Consider the following 18,998-nt stretch of genomic DNA (forward strand, 5'->3'; position numbering starts at 1 on the left):
AGGCAGTGACGGTCCAGGGAGTTGCACAACTGCAAATCAGCCTATTTAACTTCAAACCCTACATTGTTTTAACTAGTCAAATACAGATTTTCTAAGGTGATTAAAAAAAAAATCCTATTTACAAGATTCTAGAACACATTAGCAATCAAACATTTAATCTGAATTTTAATGCTGCTGCCAAAGAATGAAAAAATTATTAGGCTTATTTTCCCACCGTTATATATTTATTTGAAGCACATGAAAGAACTTTCCTAAGTGTGACTAGCTCACAGTGTCTTTCTCAAAGATAAATAGATGCTTCAGCTTATGTTTAATATAGGTCAAGCTCAATCATGCTTTTTTTTAATGCCGCAGAAAGGGAAAATATCCTGCAACTGGTTGAGTTACGGCAATATCAGGGTATGACCCAGGCGACGAGACGTCTCTTCCCGTGTGCCTCTGTCCCCTCGTGAAACCAACTGGAGGGAGCAGGAAACGGTTGGTGAATCCAATATTAAGAAGATTAACTTCACTGCCGTTTAGCAAGAAGCTGGAGAGGCTCTGAGAAGTTCGTTAGACCATACAATGTCTTGAAGCCTGACACAGCTCAGTAACTTGGAATGGAATGCTGCAAAGTCTTGGAAAAAAGGATCCTTCCCCCTCTAAATCCCTCCTACCTCTGCTCGCAGCCCCCACCAGCCCAGGATAATTTGGAACAGCACAAATTTTTCAGACCTTCGCATAAAAAGCTCAGAGGGTCAGGCCTTTCTTTCAAGTTGACTAACCTAAAGGTTACTTAAAGAGAGCAATTTGCTCATTCATTCATTCACTTATTCATCCACTCAAGTTGTAGTTACTGAGTGCCCACTGAATTCCCAGTAATCCTCTAAGCATTGGAATATAGCTTCCAACAGGGGGAATCAGATAAGAAACCAAGAAGCAATACACAGCAGCACATGCACTATTTGCACACACTCACACACACAGGGGCATGGTGCTCAGTTGCTTTGGTCGTGTCTGACCCCATGGACTGCAGCCCACCAGGCTCCTCTGTCCATGGGGTTCTCCAGGCAAGAATACCGCAGTGGGTTGCCATGCCCTCCTCCAGGGGCTCTTCCCAACCCAGGGAGGGAACATGTATCTGTTACGTCTCCTGCAGTGGCAGGCAGTTCTTTACTAGCGCCACCTGGGAAGCCCACGTACATGCATGCACACATTCGCCCTCCATATCTACAGAGGCGGGACCTGCAGTTCCCAAGGGCTGACTGCACTACCCCACTGTACATAACAGGTATGAGTATCAGTGAATTTCAGAGTCCTCAGGGGTTTTGGAACCCATCTTCCAAGGATACTAAGGAATGACTGTATTGAAGAATAAGGTAAGTAAGTATTGGATTGGCCAAAAAGTTTGCTCACCCTTTTCCATATCTTACAAAAAACCCAAACAAACTTTTTGGCTAACCCAATACTATGACGCCGTAGAAATAAATCAGGGTAAAGATATAAAGGAGGGTGTTATTAATAACAATCTTATTAATTTTACAACTATAGCCTCAAGATGCCAATTCTTCAGTTTTCATATGATGACTACTTCTGTTCACATTTGGTAGTGCTGGTTGTACTCGTAATTCAGGGATGATTCTAGATTGTGGGCTCTTAAGAGCTTGCCCCTCACCTGTACATCTCAATGAAGGCTCTTAATCCCATCCCTGGGACACTGGGGATAAAGAGCAAAGGTTTCAGGGAAGGAGTCACATCTCCCAAGCTGTACGCTCGTCTCCCGAGAAAGGCCTGGGAATGGCCACAGTCACACCTTGTGTGCAGCTTTCTGGTTCTCATGCATCTTTACAAAGCCATCTTTAAATGATCCACCCCTGACTGGTTTACTCTAGTGACTCACAGTTTTGTCACGGACTGGCCACATGGCATTGTGTGTGTGTGTGTGTGTGTGTGTGTGTATCCAAACTCCCCCCTGCATAAGGATACAGCCAGGGGCCCACCCTACTCCAGTATGACCTCATCTTAACTACCTACACTGGCAAGGATCCTATTTCCAAAACGCTGGGGGGAAAGGACCTCAACACGCGAATTGGCAGCGGACATACTTAACTCATAACAAAGAGTAGAATCTGTAAATGTGTTAAAAAGGACTGGAGAGGAGAGCCAAAAATCAAGGAGACCAGTGTGGATACGAAACCAGACAGAAGGAACCTGTGAAGTGGGGGCAGGAGGCTCCCTGGGCCTGGGACCAGCCCCAGGGTCTCACTATTCCCGCCTGGGCCTCGGGGGCCTCGGAGACGGAAGAGCCGCCCTGCAGTGGGCACGTGGCTTCCGTGAGGCTGGAAGGAGGCAGTGGCAGATGAGAACGAACTCTGCTGTGTCCAGCTCAGGCCTTGGCTCTGCAAGAGCATTCTGTGCCATCCCCAGCTTTCAGGACTCCTCCCCGTCACGCGTGCAGCACGTACTATCCGTAGCACTCACTCAGCAAAGCTAGGTACGTTCCTTCTCTACAACTATACCAGCGAAACCTTCCATTTTCCCAAAGTATGCCCACACATATACAAATATGAATATATCTTAAAACATTAGGTAGCTGAGAATGTATTTTATAAATCAGTGTCTGAGATTCATCCTTTAAAATTGTTCCAGATCATCTTTCCAGGCCTTATGGACATTTTCAAAGAAAATATGACTTAATTCAGGACTTGAAACACTTAAAAAGTTATATTCATTGTTTCCTCTGACAAATGCAGACTGATAAGCATACTGGGGACACAGTCTCCTGTCATTTCATAATTACTGAGGCAAAGATAAATTTGTAGAGAGTACATTTTCCGGCAGAATGAGAAATAATGATTCAGGGACACCTATAATTGAAAATGAAATGTACTCACATAAAAATTGTAGTGTTCAAAAAACCTGAAAACCACTAAATCCATTTCAAAATTTTGTTTCCCAAGTGTTAGATGGATTAGGATAGAGTACCTGGGTTTGTTAATTTAAGTACCTCTTTCAGCCAGGGATTGATACAATGAAGACCTGTGACATGGAGACACTGTTGAATAGTTGTTTATCCAACACGTGTACATTATTTGGGCTTCTCTGATGGCTCAGTGGTAAAGAATCCACCTGCCAATGCTGGAGACACAGGTTCAATCCCTGGGTCGGGAAGATCCCCTGGAGAAGGAAATGGCAACCCACTCTAGCATTCCTGCCTGGGAAATCCCATGGACAGAGGAGCCTGGTGGGCTACAGTCCACAGGGTTGCAAAAGAGTCAGACACGACTTAACAACTAAACACCACCACCGACAGCGTACCTTACTGAGCCACTGATAAATCTCACCAACCAAAGCTGCTTGTTTCTTAGTTTTACCCAAGTCTTGCTGTGTTAGGGCCATGGCTAATGACCAGCAGACAACTGTCAATGAGTCAGTGCTGTTCAGTTCACTGAATCTTTTACGGTGGATCAGGCCTGATCTCTTACGATCATTTAGTCTAGTGCAGGAGAGCAAATATATCATAATAATAATCAACACCCTTCGGTACTCTGATACAACACAGGGTGCTGAATGCTGTACCCAGGTCTATATTCACTCTCTCAATTCTCCTGTCAGCCCCATGAAGTGCCACTGTCACCCCAGGTGAGCCACGGGAAAACTGGGCTCTAGACAGGGGGGACTGCTGTCCAAGGTCACACACCTGGTCTGTCCACTTTGTTTGTGGAGAATCTACTTTGGTCTGTCACTCTGAGATTCAGTAGTTCCTTGTCACCATAACAGGAGTGGTAGGTCAAAAGAGGGTATGATGTTCATGTCATTTGTGCACTCTAAAGTGTAAAGGAAAATCAACCCACAAGATCCAGAGACAAAACAGAAAAAAGTCTTCCATCCGACAATAAGCGCCTAAGCTGCCCACCTTAAGGCGAACGAGATCAACCCAGTTCACCACGAGCTCCACCACTCCTGACTGTCTTAAGACTACAGTTAATGAGCAGGTATTTTGGGCCAGTGGTTCTCAGCCCTGAATGTACATTAAAATCACCTGGGGAGCCTATAAACTGACTAATATCCAAGATAAATCTCTGACTAATTAAAATCAGGATCCCTTATGGAGGGATCCAGACATGAGCATTTTTAAAGCTTCCTTAAATAGGAAAGTATGCAGAGTACATCATGAGAAACGCTGGGCTGGAAGAGCACAAGCTGGAATCAAGATTGCCAGGAGAAATATCAATAACCTCAGATATGCAGATGACACCACCCTTATGGAAGAAAGTTAAAAAGCCTCTTGATGAAAGTGAAAGAGGAGAGTGAAAAGGTTGGCTTAAAGCTCAACATTCAGAAAACTAAGACCATGGCATCTGGTCCCATCACTTCATGGCAAATAGATGGGGAAACAGTGGAAACAGTGTCAGACTTCATTTTGGGGGGCTCCAAAATCACTGCAGATGGTGATTGCAGCCATGAAATTAAAAGACGCTTACTCCTTGGAAGGAAAGTTATGACCAACCTAGACAGCATATTGAAAAGCAGAGACATTACTTTGCCAACAAAGGTCTGTCTAGTCGAGGCTAGGGTTTTTCCAGTGGTCATGTATGGATGTTAGAGTTGGACTGTGAAGAAAGCTGAGCGCTGAAGAATTGATGCTTTTGAACTGTGATGTTGGAGAAGACTCTTGAGAGTCCCTTGGACTGCAAGGAGATCCAACCAGTCCATTCTAAAGGAGATCAGTCCTGGGTGTTCTTTGGAAGGAATGATGCTAAAGCTGAAACTCCAGTACTTTGGCCACTTCATGCAAAGAGTTGACTCATTGGAAAAGACTCTGATGCTGGGAGGGATTGGGGGCAGGAGAAGGGGACGACAGAGGATGAGATGGCTGGATGGCATCACCGACTTGATGGATGTGAGTTTGAGTGAACTCTAGGAGTTGGTGATGGACGGGGAGGCCTGGCTTGCTGAGATTCATGGGGTGGCAAAGTCGGACACGACTGAGCAACTGAACTGAACTGAAGTGTCTCTACACTTAGGAGAAGGTGATGGCAACCCACTCCAGTGTTCTTGCCTGGAGAATCCCAGGGACGGAGGAGCCTAGTAGGCTGCCGTCTATGGGGTCACACAGAGTTGGACACAACTGAGGTGACTTAGCAGTAGCAGCAAGTTTCTCTAACACTGGGCTTCCCATGTGGCTCCACAGTAAAAACAAAAACAAACAAACAAAAAAACCTGCCAATGCAAGAGACGCAGGAGACATGAGTTCGATCCCTGGGTTGGGAAGATCCCCTGGAGGGGGAAATGGCACGCCACTCCAGAATTCTTGCCTGGAAAAAAAAAATCCCTTGAACAGAGGAGCCTGGGGGGGCTACAGTCCCTGCACAAAGAGTTGGAATGACTGACTTAGTCCGCAAGCAAATGTCTGTAACACATGGGCAAGTTTGAGAACGACTGTTAGGCTGTACACCAGTGGCGATTCTGCCCTCCAAGGGACACCGGGTGATGTATGGAGGCAGTTTGTCATTACAAGCAGGGACGGAGGATGCCACTTGCAGCCAGTGGGTGGAGGCCAGAGATGCTGCAAACGTTCTACGTTACAAAGGACTGATCCAGTCCACAATGTCAGTGGCACTGAGGGTGAGAAACGCAACGCTCCACTTTGGTTCAGTTGATCTAACTTGTGTACAACCTACTTGCAGGGGCTGTGCAGTCAACTAAGTAGAACTGCACATCTCTCCGCTAACCTCACGTCTCTCCGCTAACCTCACGTCTCTCCGCTAACCTCACGTCTCTCCGCTAACCTCTGCGCACAGAAGTGAAGGACCAGGTGAAGGTGGCCCAGGCTGCCTCACAGTGTGCTCAATCTTGACTGTGTCTGAACCGGCCCTTCTGAGAGATTTGGGATGGAAATCTTCATCATGCTTTCTTATGAACACTTCAAATCAGGAAATGAGACTCCAATGAAGCCCAAGTTGATATACCATGCCTTCTCCAAAGCAGTGAATGGCACCTCAGTGAATACTTGCAGTTCTCTGCCTGGAGGGCATCTTTTGGGCAGCAGGTACTGGTCACCCTCCCCTGGAGTAGGGAACGGCTATCCTCTCCAGCATTCTTGCCTGGAGAATCCTGTGGACAGAGGAGCCTGGCGGGCCGCAGTCCATGGGGTCGCAAGGAGTCGGACGGAACTGAAGCAGCTTAGCACGCACGCGCTGCTGACCCTCACAGAGACAGCAGCAAGAGTATCAGAGAGGTAATACCCCCAGCAGGCAAGCTTAATGAAAAGATGAGTTGGTAAAATAAGTTTTACTCCTTTCCTCACCTCTCATGGGACCCAGTACATTCCAGAGTGGCTAATGCTCACAGTGGTGCCCTTCTGGGTTCATTTCCATCATCATCTTACATTCCCACTCTACAACCAGTGTTTTCTGGGGTTCTATCCCAAATAAAATTCTTATACTGAGATGTTCATCTGAGGTTCTGCTTCTAGGGAACACAAAAATGAAACAAATCTCGAAACACGTGACACTATCAGATACGAATGACACTGGAAAATGAAGTGGACAGAAAGGTACACAGAGAGATCAGAGTCAATAATGGTGCAAAAATACACCTTCAAAAAACCACTATTCACAGACTCATAGAGAACAGCCAAGTCACTGCATCCACAAAACAAGAGGATGCTATAGATATAAAAAGAACGAACAATGAGACCAAGAAAATGTGCTGGAACTTAGCAACAGAGCAGATAAACTTTCTAAAGATTCAACACAAGAGCTGTAGATACAAATCTAGTAACTGACCGTGAAAATGAACAAACACGGCACAGAACAGCAATCAGAGGGAAAGGTAACGACAAAGATTAGCTTCTTGCTGGGTCAGTACAGAGGGTCCTGTATCCAGCCACCAGGATCTGCACCCTGAGGCACTGACACCAGAGGAGAGGAACTGCCGGACACAACACCAGAGCGAGTTCCAGAACCGGAGCAACAGAGCCTTCAGACCACAGGCCCCAATCCACTCAGCAAACGGCCCCCTAAATGTCTCAGTTGTTTTTTCTTCATGACATTCCCAGGCACAAAGAAATACCCAACAATCCGATTTACTAAGTAGCTAAGTCCTAACAACATAGTACATCTTTGAAAAAAATGAAAGGGTGAGTCGCTCGGTCATGTCTGACTGTCTGTGACCCCATGGACATAGGCCCGACAGGCTCCTCTGTCCATGGGATACTCCAGGCAAGAATACTGGAGTCATTCCCTTCTCCAAGAGATCTTCCCGACCCAGGGATTGAACCCAGATCTCCTGCATTGCAGGTAGATTCTTTACCATCTGAACCTTCAGGGAAGCCCCCAGTGCATCTTTATGTCCTGAAAAATTAGCGTTTGTTGGGCACTATGCAACTTCTCAAGCCTTGAAATCATATTGGATACTGCTGCCTCTGTTTTCTGTTCCACACTACTTTTCACTTAGCACTTATTTTAATTTCTTATCATAGCAATTGCAGAAAATCCATCTTTGCAAAGATACTGACATCACTGAAGGAATGTAGCAATTTAACGTTGAAACTCCCTTTACTGGTCTGCCTGGCGTACAACAGATGCTGCTGCCTTCCTTGAAACTTTAAAATGTTCCACACGGTGTCCTGGTGACTCACTGGTGCACCCTATGGAACCTTGGTACAGTTTGGGAACTACCGCTCTGGTCTGTTGCTGCTGCTAAGTCACTTCAGTCATGTCCAACTCTGTGCGACCCCATAGACCGCAGCCCACCAGGCTCCCCCGTCCCTGGGATTCTCCAGGCAAGAACACTGGAGCGGGTTGCCATTTCCTTCTCCAATGCATCAAAGTGAAAAGTGAAAGTGAAGTCGCTCAGTCGTGCCTGACTCTTAGTGACCCCATGGACTGTTGGTGTCTGTTAAAGTGCTTAGAAGAATGATTACCAAAAGCCTCACACCTTGTCAAGTTACTCTACACAACTGAGACTATCAGAGATAAAAAAGAAATATTAAGACTTTCCAGAGATAAGAAATAGTTCACACATGAGAAAAAGAGAAGGAGAATGGCATGAGACCAGCGAGAAAAGAGACCAAAGACATTACCACGTGTTTGCTTCCCAAACGCCCTTTCTCAGAAAGCTGCTGAAGACTGTGCTCCAGCAAAACTGGGGAGTGAACAGTGGAGGTGATGTGTGACCAGGAGAGCAGGGGAAAGCTGAGGACAGCCCGAGGAGGATGGCCACAGCCAGGCCAAGATGGAGCCGCCAGAGCGGCAGGGCTCCAGGAGCAAAACAAGCAGAACGGGTGGATTATTTGATATGTGTGAACATTTCAAAAAATTATTGCTAGAAATTTGACACGTTAGTGCTGCATTCAGAAAAAAAAATTGAGCTAGGCATAAGAAAACAAAGCAAATGGAAAAAAAAGAGAAAAACTGTTAGTATTAATAACTGCAAGAATCCTGATCATAGAATACTACTTAACTGGAAAATGGAGCAATACTGACATCATTCTAATTTTATATACATAAACCAATATAGTCAGTAATGGCTAAATTTGATATATCAAGAAATAGCAGTATAGGCATATTATTCAGAATATTAGAATACGTATTCTAGTTTGTAAAAATATGTATCCCGTATTTTAAATAGTCTGCCCACACTGCTATTAGAATATTCTAAATAATATGCCTATATTGCGATATATTCTAATATTCTGGGGAACAGGAGAGAAGATATGAGGGAGGGTAGGTGAAGGAATGCTATAAACATGAATTATTTTGACTTAGAAAAATTCTAAAAATGAAGTAGAGAACAGAGCAAAAAAGAAAAGCCATTAACTTGATCTTCTACGCAGACGAAAGGGTGTTGCAGACGAAAGTGCATGAGGCGCAGGGCCCCAAAGAACCATTTAATTCCTGGGTTTTCCGTTCCCCTCTCCTTGTGTGGTCCTCCCGGGCACGTCACCTCTTCTGGGAAGCACTCCTTTCCACTTCATATGGACTTAGTACCTTCAGATATTCCCTAAGTTCTGTTACAAGATTTCCTCCTTTGCAATTTATATGCTTATAGAACTTATCTGTAATTTATATAAATGCAGTTTATTACTCTACACCTGTCTCCCCCTCCAGGCTGTTCCATTTTAGAAGAGCAGGAATTTCATTTCATTCCTCTATAGATTTTTGCTTCAATCTACCAACAAGGTCCACCTTACTAACCATCCTAAGACAAATGGTTTTCTTCCTTTGTTTCTGCTTTGGTTGCACCGGGTCTCTGCCGCAGCGTGCGAGCTCTCTCTCTCTCGGCAGCGCTGGGCTCCTCTGGTCGCAGGGGCTCCACAGGGTCTCTTTAGTTGCAGCACCGGCTGCACGGAGGGGCTTGGCTCCCCGACCAGGGATCGAATAGACCCACACCCCCTGCATCGGAAGGTGGATTCTTAGCCACTGGACCACCAGGAAAGTGCCGAAAAATTATTTTAACGACTAGTTGTGTAACAATTTTACACCGTAACTCGTAATTCAAACTGCCTCCCCTTTTTTTTCTTCTTCTTCATATTTTATCATCTCTGAATTGGGGAATGGCCTTAAAGTTTCTGAAGGCCTGGATGGAAACCAAGTTCTTACATAGAGTATTCATAATTTTTCCTCTCATTCATCAAGGGCCCTCCCAGTCTGAGGACACTTTACATTATCTATCTGCCTAAGTACTTGTTAACATTCACACTGACATTCTAAATTTAGATCTAAATATTTATTAGAACCAACTTGCAATTCAGGGCTTCCCTCGTGGTTCAGCAGTAAACAATTCACCTGCCAATGCCAGAGATGCAGGTTCCATCCCTGAGTCGGGAGGATCCCCTGGAGAAGGGCACGGCAATCCACTGCAGTACTCTTGCCTGGGAAATTCCATGGACAGAGGAGCATGGTGGGCTATAGTCCATGGAGTCACAAAGAATTGGACACGACTTAGTGACTAAACAACAACAGAACTTGCAATCAGAATCACAGGGGATGTGTTTTTCCCTCTTTCCACCACTACCAAGTTTGAAATGAGTTCCTTTGTTGTCCCTATCTGTGTGATGGCTTAATTTTCATTAACCCTGCACTGAAGGGATAACATTTTGGTGTCCCAATTTTAAGCAGGTATCCTGTAAGACTCCCCATCTTAGTTTTTCTTTCCTAAGGATACATAAATTTATCTTCCACTGGATGGTCTCTTGGATTCCACAAAATACAGTACTAAATAACAAAATAATAAAAAAAGACTAAAGTATATTTTTATTTAGTAACAGTTACATATTTTACATTTTAAAATAAAAACACGGGTTTCTTTGGGCTAATAAGATTTTGGCATTCCTATAATTACTAGAAAAATTTTCAGAGTTTTGAATTTTGCTTTTTTGGTTAAATCCTTATTTGCCTACTATCCCTTCACAAAACACTTTTCTTCATGTTCCTGCATATCAGCATTTTAAGACACAGTGCACATTTTTCCACTAAAAACCACAGCAGCCTACGCTGTGGTTTGGTTGAAGGAAAATATCTGAGGTGACTAAAAATCATCAGTGAAACACAGTCTTATGGGATCGTAACTCACCCCACATGGCAAACGAACTCCGCTAGGCCATCTCTTACATCAGCCAGTTTCTTAGCAGGGTAAATCCCAAACTGTCCCCTGTGCCTGCATTACAGAACCCATGATTGAACCCTCTATCCAGAAACAAGACTTAGCTAAGCATGAGATCTGACATACTGTACGGTCAGTCATCATTTAGTGCAGACTACGTTCCAGGCAATGAGCTAACCACTTCACACAGGCAGTCACTCTACTCCTCACGATGAACCTACTAATTAAGAAACTGAGGCTTGTCGTTAAATACCTTGTACAAGATCACAAGCTAGAAAGCGGTTGCATGCAAATTTAAGCCCAGACAGAACACATCTAAAGCCTACTCTCTAAACCACTGCTTTTTACCTCTTTGAGGGAAAAAAAAAAAAAAAATTGCAACAGGAAGAAACAAGGGCAGTCTGAAAGCAATGCAAACAAACTGGACATGTCAGTTGCAGCATCCTCAGCAACTGCTGAACTTCAGTCACAGCCGCCTGCATCTGTGCACATGCTGACACTTCAGTCCACAGAGGGGAGCAGCAGTCTCGAAAAGTACTGAGCTCGAGTATGGGGCATCCTTTTAATTTCCGTGATAGCCATGACTAATCATGAGCTTTTCCATCTGGCCTATTTCGTGCTGGGGATGGGGCTCATTTGCGTGGGTCTGTTTGGACATTTACTTCCGGTGCACGTTACACGTTTTCTCATAAGTCTCACTCTGCAGGCCAGAGCCAGAGGCAAGTGCTATTACAGATCAAAGCCAGCGAAGTGGGTAATGAGGTTTGGTGCATAAAACACGTTATAAACGTGGGGGGAAATTCTGGCTTTTCTTTAACATTAACTGCTTTGAAATGCATCATCTGAAGTAGAATTCTCAGTAGCCCACAGGCTGCCAGAGAGGAACTTCCCCTCCACACGGACCACCGGTAGCCTTGGTTAGACGTGTTTCACAAATGTAGACCCTGTGCAATGAGCTATTTTTAACACATACTCCAGGGTATGTGTTAAAATGCACCACTGAACGAGAGGAGCACCCCTCGCCCAGCAGAAAGAAGGAACTAAAAGGTCAGCTTCACTTAAGGAATATGGTCTGAATCCTCAGACTGATACACAAGCTTAAAAAAGAGACAATTAAAATATCTAAGCAGACAGTTTTCACCTCCTCCAGTAGAACGTGTTCTTACTTATTTGGACATGGAGGTCCCTGAGCCACAGAGGGGCAAAGGCACAGTGGTTCTAAATATAGCATGAAAAGGATAACTGCCCTTTCCCACCACTTGTGAAGTCATGTCTGGCCCCTCTTTTGTTAACTGTCTTTCAAGGCTGGTCTATGTTAAGTAAGTGCTTCCTGGGTTTATAAAGTCCTTTCTTCACCCCTCTTCTCTACAGGGAAAGGTTCGGTTTCCTTATCAGATGCCAAATGTTTATCGCCGTGGTCTGACAGCATGAGTGCTGGAGGATGGGAGTTGTAAAAAAGGGTCATTGATACGTCCCCAAATTCCTTCTCTCTCTCCCTCCTTCCTTCTGCCTGTCCTGCCATTTCTTCCTCCCTAACACATTCTAACAGCTTAACGTATGCCAGGTGCATGCATGGATGCTCAGTCGCTCAGTCGTGTCCAATTCTTTGCGACCCCATGGACTGTAGCCCACCAGGCTCCTCTGTCTGTGGGATTCTCCAGGCAAGAATACTGGAGTGGGTTGCTGTTTCCTCCTCCAGGGCATCTTTCTGGCCCAGAGACTGAACCTGAGTCTCTTCCATCTTCTGCATTGGCAGGCGAATTCTATACTACTGCACCCCCTGGGGAGCCCAGTGTATGCCAGGTACTACTGCTTTATGTCCTGGAGTAAAAATCACCCTATTTGTCTTACTAATCTCCACTGCTTCACACGCACGTATGTTAAGTTGCTTCAGTTGTGTCTGACTCTGCAACCCTATGGATGGTAGCCCCCCAGGCTCCTCTGTCCATGGGCTTCTCGAGGCAAGAATACTGGAGTGGGTTGCCATGCCCTCCTCCAGGGGATCTTCCCGACTCAGAGATCAAACTTGAGTCTCATGTCTCCTGCATTGACAGGGGGATTCTTTACCACTAGCACCAGCTGGGAAGCCCTCCAAGTACTGCACAATCAGCCTTTAATGCCCTACCTCACTGCTTACTGCAAGAAGAAGCCACGTCTTATTCCTCTGAGGCTTCTCTTAGTCCCTGCATGATATCTTGGGCTGGTGTCAGTGTGCAGCAGAAAAGCTGATGGAGTGTTAGATAACCTGATTTCCAGCTCCATCACTGACAAAGTAACCTGGGACCAGTCACCCAACCCTGGCATTTCCATTTCCTCCTGTACAAAAGGGGAATTATAACAGCTGTCCATTCATCCACAAAGGGGTGACCTGGAGACAAAATCATAATGCATGTGAAGCCCCTCTACAAACCTAAGTCCTGCTCAGGGAGGTGCCCCCAAGTATAGCTCAGGATCAGGTGCCCACATCCTAGGGCAGCTGGGTGGGCGCAGGGGGCCACTCACCTCACTAGTCTCGCCAACTTCATGCTAGAAGCATGCTTGAGGGAGTGAGCTTATGGAAATATGAAACCAAGTGTGACATTTCCCTGCCTCAAACACTTCACCCTCAGAATGAAATCCAACTCTAACAAGCCCTACAAGCCTTGACCCTGCTCGATCCTCTCATCTTTTCTCACTCCTGCCCCTCAGCAAGGTCTAAAGGGTACATTCTTCCCACTCAGACTCAGCTACAGCTGACAACCAAGCTCTTTTTTGGGCTGAGGCACTGGCCTTCCGCTAGCCCAAGGGGGGTTCAGCTTCCCTTCCCATGGGCAACCACCGCAGCCCATAAAGCCCTTTGAAGTTCACATTTTCATCCAGTTCTGAGGCCATACGCCAGCAAACTAGCCACCCTTCTCCTGCACCCCTTCTCCCTGTCCGCTGCCCCCAGCACTGCAGAAAGTGGTGGCGAAAGTGACATTTCAGCGACTCTCCACACCAAGCACTCCTGGGGTGGCACTGAGGAAGCAGCTTTGAGCGACAGGGTGAATGTCAACAACCGTCTCTGACGTTCTCGCTTGAGTCTCCAGTTTTCGGGTTCAGTTCCACGGGAGACTTTTGCACTCAAGGATAATTCTGCCCACCCCTCACCTCCACTCTCAGAACATTCTACACTCCTTGATCTCAACAAATTCTGAAGAAACTGACTTTATTGTTGCTTCAGCTACAAACAAGTTGATATAGTTCAAATTATGATTTTACTATTAATATAAGGGCAACCCCCCCACCCCTCACCCTCCACCCAAAGCTTCCAAAGGCATTTGTGCAGGTGTGCCCTGCCCTACTCCAGAGCGTGCGCTCCTGGAGTCATGGGGCACAACATCGCACGGCTGGACGCAGGGTCCCTGTTCTCCACTCCCTAAAAAGGGAAATGAGTCTGTAGTGTGGAGATTTCTGATCTTAACTTTGATGCACGTTTGGTTTGACACTGACTTAACTGGCATAGTTTATTCACTATTTAAAGTCTGAATTGCAGTTTAGTCTCTTTGCTCACCATGTGCCCAACAATGGAGGCTCCATCACATTGCAAACTTGGGCCATATCGCAGCAGATCCCTCTTGACAGCCAGACAGTTGGTGATTAAGTTGGGGCTCACTGTCCATTCCTGCCTCTCCCTCCGGGTGGCCGCACAATGACCGTTTCCGGTCCGTGGCCGCCACCTGATGTCAGCACGCGAGGAGCGCGAAGAGCATCTTGAGTCCAATAACTGATGACACTTCCACTGACTCAAGCAGACAGCTGAAGCAGAAGTCAGTATCAGTCTCACCTTGAGCTTTTAAGTCTGACAGACCTGGGTATTTTCTGTTAGTTGAAGCAAATAACCTGTTATCTATCAACCTCAGTTTCCATTCAGTAAAATTAGCAACAGTAGCACTAGCCTCAAAGAGTTACTCAAAGTGTAACAGCAACAACGGTGACAAATGCAGGTTGCATATATTAAGTCCTCAAGAGCTGTGAGCTGTTGCTGTGATTCCTTTTGCCCAGAGCAATGGTCTCCTAAGATTACAGTTCTATAGTACAAGAAAAATAAAAAATAAAATAAAAATTTAAAAATATAAGCTCTAGTAGAGGAATAGGGAAAGTCTGTTCCTTAGAAGGGACAAGTTCATCTTCATTTGAATTATAGAAATAATTAAGCACAGCAAGCATTTGATATATGCCCCCTGCTTCCTTTAAGAAAATGCTCAGAGTGCTCTTCCTTATAGCAGCCCAGTAAATAAACATTTATTTATTCTCATTTTTCAGAAGACACTGAGGCTCGGGGAGGTTAAGATCCTTCTACGACAGAATCTAAGACTAGAATGCAGGCACTGAAATTTGCTGGGCTTCATTTCAGAAGAAATGTAGCCCTTGATTACATTACTAGTGGTACAGCCCTCTGTGCCATCAGTAGATGGACAGAGGAGCCTGGGGGCTATAGTCCACGGGGTTGCAAAGAGTTGATGTGACTGATCGAGGCACACACACACACCATTAGTACAGGCAGTGAGTTTCCACTAGGGGGCACACGTCATGAAATGAGCGGTTGTATCAGCATTCGTTGAAGAACTCAACTAGTCTCCATCTGCTCCCTCAAAAAACAAACCAGAAAAAGCAATCTAAGTAAAAAAAAAAAAGTATTTGCCATATAAATATATATTTAATGCAGCTCCCTTAGCCCTCGCATCCAACTAGATTACATCAGCACAGTCTTTCCTATGTAGAAATTCTGGAATCCAGATGGCATTTCCGTGCAGGAGCAGTGGACAGGTGAGTTTTAAAAGCCCTTCTGGTGGTTCTGGTAAGTCCCTTCAGCTGAGAACCCTGTACTAGTACTAGCCAAGTTACAAGAGAGTTGTGTGCTATTTGATTTGATGATACATGACCCACCTCATTTAGGATCAATACTCTCAGAAGAAGAGATACTGTTTTGGTGGGGAGGAGGTTTCTGGTTTATCTTAATAGCAGTTGATTTCTGAACACTCGGGCTTAGAATAAGACTGCTGCCCAAACAAAGTCCAGGTGGGTCTTGTCCAGGAAGCCCACAAGTCTTCCCCTAAAGCTCCTGCCTGTAACACATAACAATCTGTTGTAAGACTGTTACATTTAGAGGTTGTTACAAAACTCACTTTTCAGTTGCCGCACCAAAAAAAGTCAGACAACTGCTTGAATTATTTTCTTGACTAAATTTATTTTTAACTCCCAGAATCATATTTTCTTCTTCTTCAGGGGAGAGGTAGATTTTTAAATTTATTTCTTTGCTAAGTCACTATTCACTAAATTGAAACGGAGGGAGAATAAAACAAAAGACATAATCAAGAGCAGTGCCTGAAATAGAAATGACCTGCCTTTGTGCCCCCTGATATTCTGCTGTAATATTGCAAGCCGAGCAGGTGTCCAGCCGTTTATAGTCCAAACTACACTTGCTCCAGATTCCACCTGCCCCTTGTCACACAAGCCAACACACACTTGAATCAAGAAACTTTTTCTGTTTACTTATGTTAATAATCAAGCCAAAGCAAACAGCCTTCCACTTTCTGGATCCCGGGTAGCAATTAAATATGAAGACATCGCAAATACTCTACACAAATAAGGGTTATGGGGACCTTCTGTATTCTAGGCCAGGAACCATGGACCAGAGTTGCATCAGCTGTGACAGGGAAGAGCAGTTGGTTTCCAAACTTCAAACTTTCTCGGTTTCACAGGTCGCACTGCAACTTCATCGGTGAGCAGGAAATCGACTCAAGTTCTTAATTTAGGACTCAAATCAACCACCAGTTTACAAGGTCTCAGTTGAAACATTCTGTTTCAATGGCCATGGTTTCATTTATTCATTTACTCAGCAGGCATGACATGGAGCTCAAGGGAGAGGACCCACAATCAAATAAAAGACCCCAGACAACTCAGTCTACAGTGTGGGGGCAGCTGGCTAAACAGACACGTACATGTCACACAAAGAGGTACGTACTCCGCAGCTGAGCGACAGACAGGACACGGAGGGAGAGACGGGAGCGCAGTTGTGGCAGGAAAGACGTCCACCCCCTCAGCGCCCCCACCGCCCCTCTTCCGCACAGACGGACACACAGCCACACCAGGACACACGCCGCAGACCATCCTACTCACACTCTGTAACCGGGGGAACGGGGCCTTCAGGTTTCAAGAGAGGAGGTGCTAAGACACTTCACGAGCAGGGGAAACTGTTTACAAACGTAAAGTTGTTTCCACACCACTCCGAGGGGGTGCAGGGGAAACATGGGGAGAACTCAGGCAGGAAAAAACACTCCACCGGCCCTCCACCCAGAGCGACCTGGAATCCAGACCGACCGGCCAGGCACCTGGCAGCAGAAGCAAACTTCTGCGTAAAGCTGCAGCACACCTCCCAGCCTCGGCACGACTCGCCAGAAGCCCTGTTTCCAATTTGGAAGGAGGGAAGCCGGGAAGGGTGGTGGGAGTGTTGGCATTCACACGTGGCCCCCTCTCTCGGGCCCCTGTGAGACTCAAACCCCCACCGCCTTTTTTACGCCCGGCTGCCCAGGCTTCTGAGAGAAAATCGTGCCCGAGCAGAGTCGCGGTCACTCGGTGAGCCGGCTCCGTAACGTGGCCGTGAACCCCTCACCGCCAGCTTCACCTGCAGCCCCTACACGACACCGGGATTTCGCGCGGATAAAAACGAGGCAAAGTGCAGGCCGCCCCCGGTCCTCTGCCGGGCAATGGGTAGGGGCTCAAGAAAGCTCGCTCGCCCGGCCCTTCCCTCCAGCCCTGCCAGGCCAACGCCCAGCACGACCCTGGGGTGGAGACGAGTTGCCCCCAGGAGGGTAGAAGTTGTCACAACTCCGCGCGCTGCGGCCTCCGGAGAGCGGCTGCAGGCGAGGGGCGTGCGGACGCGGGGAGGCGGGGGGGAGGTAGAGGGGGGCGCGCATCCCGGGGCGCGTGCGGACGGGGCGGGGGGGTGGGGTGGGGTTGGGTGGTGGGTGGAGAGGGGTGGGGCGGAGGGGCGGAGGGGGTGCGCACCCAGAGCCGCCCGCGCCGCGATGGCCCCCGGGGGCGTGCGGACGGGGCGGGGGGGTGGGGTGTTGGGGGAGCTCCCCGCCCGCCCCGCGCCGGTCCCTCACCTTCCAGCAGCACCTCGCGGCCCGCGCGCTTCAGCGCCTGCACCGCCTCATCGTGGGTGGCGTCGCGCAGGTCGGCGCCGTTCACCGAGAGGATGGCGTCGCCCACGTAGAGCGCCTGGGTCTGGTCGGCCGCCAGCCCCTTGAAGATCTTGCTGATGAGGATGGGCATCTTGTTCTCCTTGCCGCCCTTGATGCTGATGCCCAGCCCGCCCAGCTCCTGCTTCAGCACCTTCACGCCGCGCTTCTGGCTGCACACGGCCTCGGGCACCCGCTCGGGCGGGTCGGTGAAGGCGGTGCGGACCCCGGCGGCCGCCTCCGCGGGGCCCGCGCCCCGGCGGGACGAGGCTCCGGCGGCCGCCCCGAGGCCGTTGGCCGCGCCGTCCTCGCAGCTCAGCAGCAGGGCGTCCTCGCCCAAGTTCACCAGAACTTTGTGCCAGCGGTCCCGCACCAGAACTTCCAGCAGCCCGCTGCGCGGCGCGCGGCCGCCCCCGCCGGCCGGCCCCGCCGCTACCGCCATCTTTCCGGCATTCTCCAACGCGCGCCCGCGGGGCAAAGTGCGGGGGGCCGCGCGGGGAGCGACGAGCGCGCCGGGGGAAAGCCGCGAGGGCCGCGCCGGGAGCGACGAGCGCGCCTGCGGGGAGGACGCGGCTCCGCTCCGGACTCGCCGAGCCGCCCCGCGCGAGCTGGCGGCCGCTCTCGGGCCGGCCCCCGGCCTGATCTGGGCGGGGTGGAGCGACCTAAAAGGAGAGACGGAACAGGAGGGGAGGAAAGAGCCAGCTGCAAAAGCCCGACCGAGGGGGCGGGACGGCTGCGCGCCGGGCGGGGACGGGCGGGGACGGGCGGGGCCGCGGCCGCTCACCTGTCCAGCCGCCACCGCCCCCCGCGCGCGCGAGCCGCCCCGGGGGGCCCCACGCCGTCCCCGGGACCCCACGCAGCCCCGGCCCTCTCGTCTCCCCGCCCCGCCCCAGGGACCCCACCCCGCTCCAGGGACCCCACGCCCTCTCCGGGACCCCGCCCGCCCCGAGGACCCCCACCCTGCCCCGGGGACCCCCCTACCGCGGGCGCGCGCCGCCTCGCGCGGTCTGGGTGTCCGGCGCCCGTCCTCCCTCCCCCACGGGCGCTCCCAAGCCCCCGCCCCCCTCACACCCTCTGCCCGATCGCCCCTCAGTCTGAACCTCAGCCGAGTCTAGATTGAAGCCTCCTCGCTTCCGCATCTTGCCCAGGTCTTACCTGTCTCTCCTCTCCGCCGGGACGCCCAGGTGGACTCAGAGGCCCCGG

At 48.6% G+C, this 18,998-nt stretch overlaps 1 protein-coding gene across 1 annotated transcript in view; it reads right to left on the reverse strand.

Moving 5' to 3' along the window:
- SNTB1 (syntrophin beta 1) overlaps nt 1-18,396 on the reverse strand; it is a 250,907-nt gene extending 232,511 nt beyond the window's left edge. Inside the window, exon 1 of the mRNA XM_070803124.1 lies at nt 17,721-18,396. Coding sequence (XP_070659225.1) covers nt 17,721-18,237 — 517 coding nt within the window. The 5' untranslated portion in view covers nt 18,238-18,396. The remainder of the gene's footprint in view (nt 1-17,720) is intronic.
- Nucleotides 18,397-18,998: the final 602 nt, after the last annotated feature.

Source organism: Bos indicus, chromosome 14 (assembly GCF_029378745.1).
Source record: "Bos indicus isolate NIAB-ARS_2022 breed Sahiwal x Tharparkar chromosome 14, NIAB-ARS_B.indTharparkar_mat_pri_1.0, whole genome shotgun sequence".
Classification (NCBI taxonomy): domain Eukaryota; kingdom Metazoa; phylum Chordata; class Mammalia; order Artiodactyla; family Bovidae; genus Bos; species Bos indicus.